Source organism: Oncorhynchus clarkii, chromosome 31, assembly GCF_045791955.1.
Source record: "Oncorhynchus clarkii lewisi isolate Uvic-CL-2024 chromosome 31, UVic_Ocla_1.0, whole genome shotgun sequence".
Taxonomy (NCBI): domain Eukaryota; kingdom Metazoa; phylum Chordata; class Actinopteri; order Salmoniformes; family Salmonidae; genus Oncorhynchus; species Oncorhynchus clarkii.
In genome coordinates this window covers 11,032,102-11,039,971 of record NC_092177.1, presented here as the reverse complement: position 1 = coordinate 11,039,971, position 7,870 = coordinate 11,032,102, and the positions used below count along the sequence as shown (strand labels likewise).

Genomic DNA, 7,870 nt, shown 5'->3' with positions numbered 1-7,870 from the left:
TCTGTTGATCATATATGCATAGTCACTTTAACTATACCTACATGTACATATTGCCTCAATCAGCCCGACTAACCGGTGCCTGTACATAGCCTCGCTACTGTTATAGCCTCGCTACTGTTATAGCCTCGCTACTGTATATAGCCTCGCTAATGTTATAGCCTCGCTACTGTATATAGCCTCGCTACTGTATATAGCCTCGCTAATGTTATAGCCTCGCTACTGTATATAGCCTCGCTACTGTATATAGCCTCGCTAATGTTATAGCCTCGCTACTGTATATAGCCTCGCTACTGTATATAGCCTCGCTACTGTATATAGCCTCGCTAATGTTATAGCCTCTCTACTGTTATAGCCTCTCTACTGTATATAGCCTCTCTACTGTTATAGCCTCTCTACTGTTATAGCCTCTCTACTGTATATAGCCTCTCTACTGTTATAGCCTCTCTACTGTATATAGCCTCGCTACTGTATATAGCCTCGCTAATGTTATAGCCTCGCTACTGTATATAGCCTCGCTACTGTTATAGCCTCGCTACTGTATATAGCCTCGCTAATGTTATAGCCTCGCTACTGTATATAGCCTCGCTACTGTTATAGCCTCTCTACTGTATATAGCCTCTCTACTGTTATAGCCTCTCTACTGTATATAGCCTCTCTACTGTTATAGCCTCTCTACTATATATAGCCTCTCTACTGTATATAGCCTCTCTACTGTATATAGCCTCGCTACTGTTATTGCCTCTCTACTGTATATAGCCTCTCTACTGTTATAGCCTCTCTACTGTATATAGCCTCTCTACTGGTATAGCCTCGCTACTGTATATAGCCTCTCTACTGTATATAGCCTCTCTACTGTATATAGCCTCTCTACTGTATATAGCCTCTACTGTATATAACCTCTCTACTGTATATAGTCTCCCTACTGTATAAAGCCTCTCTACTGTATATAGCCTCTCTACTGTTATAACCTCTTTACTGTTATAGCCTCTCTACTGTATATAGCCTCTCTACTGTATATAGCCTCTCTACTGTTATAGCCTCTCTACTGTATATAACCTCTCTACTGTATATAGTCTCCCTACTGTATATAGTCTCTCTACTGTATATAGCCTCTCTACTGTATATAGCCTCTCTACTGTTATAACCTCTTTACTGTTATAGCCTCTCTACTGTATATAGCCTCTCTACTGTATATAGCCTCTCTACTGTTATAGCCTCTCTACTGTATATAACCTCTCTACTGTATATAGTCTCCCTACTGTATAAAGCCTCTCTACTGTTATTTTTCACTGTCTTTTTACTGTTGTTTTATTTCATTACTTATCTATTGTTCACCTCATACCTATATTTTACTTAACAATTGCACTGTTGGTTAGGGCTTTTAAGCAAGCATCTCACTGTAAGGTCTACTACACCTGTTGTATTCGGCGCACGTGACAAATCAACTTTGATTTGATTTGATATAGTGAAGAATATGGTGGTGTACACACACAGTAACATGTGCATACTTGTTAGTACACGTTCCCGAACCAGCAGAGTTACTATCAAACTGACACTCCTCACAGGTTCCACCCTCTCTCTCTGCCTTCACTTTGGGAACCCAACCCAGTATTCTTCCACTAGGTCAACATCAGATCTAGTCTCTGCCCTGAGCTTGTTTCTGGTCGTAGGCTACTACTTACTCATAGCTCTATTATCTACGGGTACAATTCAATAAGTGAAGCATGTTTATTGCCGTGAGAATCACCTTTGCAACAGAAGTAAGAGCTCTGCAGAACTTGAGCAATGATGGTACGTTTTGGTGTGTTATCTTGGCACAGATAAAGAGAGGTGTGGCGTCACAATACTACAGAGGAGTTATTTTCCTCTGTTTCTTTTCTTCCCCTTTCACAGCTCATGTAGTTCTGTTATGTTGAAGACGGGTTAATTTGATAATTATAGGTATTGTGGTAGATGACATAACTAGTGCAACCAAACATTCCCAATACATCTAATTTACTCTCATGTCGACTGACATTTTTGTGGCTATACCTCAAATGCTGTTGAAGAACAATGCTCAGCGTTTTGGGGAAATGTGTCGTTAAGTACAAATAGTCACGCAACGTAGCAAACGTTGAAGCGAACTGAATGCACCCCAGGTGTGCCATTGTGGGTTACATGTTTCTTTTTGCTTTCTCCTTGTATTCGGCGACCTCTAGCGCATGAGAAGAGAACGGCAGGCAACACCTGGAGTATCCTGCAGGTGGCACCAAATATCGTGGTCATGTCAAATACGGGGCGGGAGCAATGCCCTGATTGGGTCAACTCGAGTCCCTCAAAAGCTGGCAAAACATAGCTAGCTGCTAGTTAGCTAGCCAATTACAGGCTAACGGGGAAAATGGCTTAGCGTGGTCCCCCCACATCACATCGACAATCATATAGCTGTACTTTTTTTGATACATATGATTTACGTTTTTAGTATACCTTGCAAACCTACTTGATTCATGCAAACTCTCGTTTGTTGGATTTAGCAGGCTCATTCGAACATCTTTTGACACCAACACGGCTCAGCTCAACCGGTGCAGGTACAGCAGGTTTGTTATGTTCAGCTAACTAACCCAACGACTCTTGAAAATGCATCGATATAACATCAAATTATCTATTGGCTTGCATGATAAATTATATAAATGCATGTGTGTGTTTTAGAGTTATATATTATTATAAATGCATGTGTATTAAAGTTGTACTTTTGATAATTAGCGAATAACAAATAGCAAGAAGAAGCTGGACTTATCTTTAAACTGTAAATGTTGGCGGCATTCAATGAAACTGAACGAGTGTGGGGGCTGTTTGTGTCTCTAGTCTGTAATTTGTCAGCCTTTGAGGCTTCGGCCGTTATTTTAGGACATTTCTTTATTCATCATGGCGGTATTATTGGTGCTAATCATGGGAGCTTGCTAGTTAATTGATCTAGGCAGAAAATACATTTAACCCCCGTCTATATGGCCTTGGCTTTATTGGCAAGCAAACGTTGCTATGATCAAATTGATTAGTTACCCCCCATTTTACGCAACGCGGTGACAAAACCCCCCCACTGTTTTCAACCATGATCTGTACCTCGCTGAGCGTCTGTACCCAAGATCGTATGGTTTGTTGTTCCTTGGACAAGCTGCTGATCGAAACATTCTCTTCCTCTAGCGGACCGGGAGAAACATGGTAGTTCCGCACAGCTCCAGCGCGGTGCAACCAGCAGACAATGACTGTGCCGAGGGTCTTGTGAAGCCCTCCCAGCCGAGCTACGAGGAGGAGCAGGAGCTAGCAGGGGTGGAGTTGGAGGAGGTACGTAAGCTCCAGGAACTCATTCGAAGACTTGAGGTCCAGAATCAAACACTCCGCAACAGGGGAGGCAGTAAGAATCTACATCTCAGAGAGACCACCACAAACAACAGTAACTTCAAAACCAGTACCAACATCAATGAGATAATCTCCTCCTGTGAAGGAGTGATCAACACCAACTCCTCTCTCAGGTTGGGGAGCAGTGGAAGCTGTGGAACGGAACTAGGCGGCAGCAGTAGTGACTTGGAGCTGTCCCCTCCTCAGGACAGCAGTAGTGACTTGGAGCTGTCCCCTCCTCAGGACAGTAGTAGCAGTGAGGATATGTCCCAGCTCCCTGTAGTTAACCGGGAAGAGGAGGATGGTGGACTGTGTGCAGGCTTTCTGACCCTGCCGTGCGGGAACGGACCAGGACCGGCGCAGACACAGGGGCTAAGCACAACCCCAGAGAGTCCCTCTTTGGACAGTTATGAGTCTGAGACCCTGGCGGAGAGCGACTCAGGGGTGGACCAGTTGGCTCTGGATGAAGTGGATGTTCTGGACCTATGGGAGGACCTTGCAGAGGTGGATGACGAGGACAGCTGGTAGGTACCATGGTGATAGGAGAGAGAATGGCTGCATGTGAAATTGCACCCAGTTTCCTGTTTAGCTAATGCTGTACTTTTGACCGGGGCCTCATAGGTCTCTCATCCAGTAGTGCACTGTGTAGCAAACAGAGTGCCTTTCAGATGCAGCCTGAGTTCTCTGCACACTGTCTGGAAGGTCGCGTATGTTTTTATTCACTATGCTTGGATCATAAAGGGTCTTGGTCCGCCTTCGGCGTGTCAGTGTTTTAGTCTCCTGTCCCTTCCTTTCTGCTATACCTGCAGATACTGCACTCTGTGCTCTGTCGTGAAACAACTGTTCAGATGAAACTTATTCCTAGTAGACATTCTGATCACTGCAGACGACCGAGGAACTCATGTAGACTAACATTCACTAGTCTGTACCCCACATGTTGGAGTGGTGGCATCTGTTTTCCACGGTCTCCAGGGGTCAGCTTGATGTCATACTGTGTTCACACTCAGGATGATGGAAGGCCCTATAGCCAGATTAGTCATTATGGTTCTGTTGAACCTTTCACTCCTAGAAGTAGAGAGACTATGACTGCAACTTTTTTGAATGTTTTTTTTTTTATACAAAAATGTATATTTGACCTGGCATATGTCCCAAATGGCAGCCTGTCCTACGGAATAGGACACTGTTTGGGACGTAGACCTAGGTTGGAGGTGGGTCTCTGCAGTGGCAGTTGGCCTGGTTTCAGTGATATGTAACAACCAGAGGAAACCGTGCAGAAAATAGGCAGATTTTATGCAGCAGAGCTAGTTGGCCACAGCAGCCTTTCGATGGAAATATCTGAGTGCTGCTTCTGCTTTGGAAATGCTCGGCTTTGTGGGCTGTATAAAATGGGCTGTGACAGGCAGTCCCTCTGATCACTGAATCTGTGATTTGGAGAGGGAGAAAAGAGGGGGTAGTGTGGAGAGAGAGAGAGGATGGATAGTGACTGAGAGGGAGACAAATGGAAAGAGAGAGGGAGCACCTTGCTCTAGAGGGAGAGGGGCACAGAGGGAGAGAGGCCACTGTTACCACTGGGTTAGGGGCAGCCAGCCAACGTGATTTACTCAGTGCAGTGCTGATGTGAATACCCAGAGACGGAAGGAAGCTAGAGGCTTGAGCTCAGAGCCAGAACTAGCACAGCACAGCTTGGCCTCTCAATGGTCAAGGACACATGGGTCCTATTCAACAGGCACCAAATAAAATGGACTGAAACAGGGACTACCTGAACGTGTCCAATAAGAAAGGCTCGTGTTTTCTGTTTTTAAAGCATTTTGCTACTGTGGACCCTAATACATACAGCCATAGGCACTAATACATACAGCCATAGGCACTAATACATACAGCCATAGGCCCTAATAGATACAGCCATAGGCACTAATAGATACAGCCATAGGCACTAATAGATACAGCCATAGGCCCCAATAGATACAGCCATAGGCACTAATAGATACAGCCATAGACACTAATAGATACAGCCATAGGCCCCAATAGATACAGCCATAGGCACTAATAGATACAGCCATAGACACTAATAGATACAGCCATAGACACTAATAGATACAGCCATAGACACTAATAGATACAGCCATAGACACTAATAGATACAGCCATAGACACTAATACATACAGCCATAGGCACTAATACATACAGCCATAGACACTAATAGATACAGCCATAGACACTAATAGATACAGCCATAGACACTAATAGATACAGCCATAGACACTAATACATACAGCCATAGGCACTAATAGATACAGCCATAGGCACTAATAGATACAGCCATAGGCACTAATAGATACAGCCATAGGCACTAATAGATACAGCCATAGGCACTAATAGATACAGCCATAGGCACTAATAGATACAGCCATAGGCACTAATAGATACAGCCATAGGCCCTAATAGATACAGCCATAGGCACTAATACATACAGCCATAGGCACTAATAGATACAGCCATAGGCCCCAATAGATACAGCCATAGGCCCCAATAGATACAGCCATAGGCACTAATAGATACAGCCATAGGCCCTAATAGATACAGCCATAGGCACTAATACATACAGCCATAGGCCCTAATAGATACAGCCATAGGCACTAATAGATACAGCCATAGGCCCTAATAGATACAGCCATAGGCACTAATAGATACAGCCATAGGCCCCAATAGATACAGCCATAGGCACTAATAGATACAGCCATAGGCACTAATAGATACAGCCATAGGCCCCAATAGATACAGCCATAGGCACTAATAGATACAGCCATAGGCCCTAATAGATACAGCCATAGGCACTAATAGATACAGCCATAGGCCCTAATAGATACAGCCATAGGCACTAATAGATACAGCCATAGGCCCTAATAGATACAGCCATAGGCCCCAATAGATACAGCCATAGGCACTAATAGATACAGCCATAGACACTAATAGATACAGCCATAGGCCCCAATAGATACAGCCATAGGCACTAATAGATACAGCCATAGACACTAATAGATACAGCCATAGACACTAATAGATACAGCCATAGACACTAATAGATACAGCCATAGACACTAATAGATACAGCCATAGACACTAATAGATACAGCCATAGGCACTAATACATACAGCCATAGACACTAATAGATACAGCCATAGACACTAATAGATACAGCCATAGACACTAATAGATACAGCCATAGACACTAATACATACAGCCATAGGCACTAATAGATACAGCCATAGGCACTAATAGATACAGCCATAGGCACTAATAGATACAGCCATAGGCACTAATAGATACAGCCATAGGCACTAATAGATACAGCCATAGGCACTAATAGATACAGCCATAGGCACTAATAGATACAGCCATAGGCCCTAATAGATACAGCCATAGGCACTAATACATACAGCCATAGGCACTAATAGATACAGCCATAGGCCCCAATAGATACAGCCATAGGCCCCAATAGATACAGCCATAGGCACTAATAGATACAGCCATAGGCCCTAATAGATACAGCCATAGGCACTAATACATACAGCCATAGGCCCTAATAGATACAGCCATAGGCACTAATAGATACAGCCATAGGCCCTAATAGATACAGCCATAGGCACTAATAGATACAGCCATAGGCCCCAATAGATACAGCCATAGGCACTAATAGATACAGCCATAGGCCCTAATAGATACAGCCATAGGCACTAATAGATACAGCCATAGGCCCCAATAGATACAGCCATAGGCACTAATACATACAGCCATAGGCACTAATAGATACAGCCATAGGTCCTAATACATACAGCCATAGGCACTAATAGATACAGCCATAGGCACTAATACATACAGCCATAGGCACTAATAGATACAGCCATAGGCCCCAATAGATACAGCCATAGGCCCCAATAGATACAGCCATAGGCACTAATAGATACAGCCATAGGCCCTAATAGATACAGCCATAGGCACTAATAGATACAGCCATAGGCACTAATACATACAGCCATAGGCCCTAATAGATACAGCCATAGGCACTAATAGATACAGCCATAGGCCCTAATAGATACAGCCATAGGCACTAATAGATACAGCCATAGGCACTAATAGATACAGCCATAGGCCCTAATAGATACAGCCATAGGCACTAATAGATACAGCCATAGGCACTAATAGATACAGCCATAGGCCCTAATAGATACAGCCATAGGCACTAATACATACAGCCATAGGCCCTAATAGATACAGCCATAGGCACTAATAGATACAGCCATAGGCACTAATAGATACAGCCATAGGCACTAATACATACAGCCATAGGCACTAATACATACAGCCATAGGCACTAATAGATACAGCCATAGGCACTAATAGATACAGCCATAGGCACTAATACATACAGCCATAGGCACTAATATATACAGCCATAGGCACTAATATATACAGCCATAGGCACTAATAGATACAG

The 7,870-nt window shown here is 43.7% G+C and overlaps 1 protein-coding gene across 4 annotated transcripts in view; it reads left to right on the top strand.

The window, feature by feature from the left end:
- The first annotated feature begins 2,391 nt into the window (after positions 1-2,391).
- The window catches only part of LOC139391169 (SLAIN motif-containing protein-like), a 42,815-nt gene continuing 37,336 nt past the window's right edge, over positions 2,392-7,870 (top strand). For 2 of the 4 annotated variants that reach the window (XM_071138734.1, XM_071138737.1), the window contains exons 1-2: positions 2,392-2,573; positions 3,178-3,896. In XM_071138734.1, coding sequence (XP_070994835.1) covers positions 3,193-3,896 — 704 coding nt within the window. In that variant the 5' untranslated portion in view covers positions 2,392-2,573; positions 3,178-3,192. Of the gene's footprint in view, positions 2,574-3,116; positions 3,897-7,870 lie in introns of those variants that run through there. The other 2 variants (XM_071138736.1, XM_071138735.1) reach the window with 2 other exon arrangements.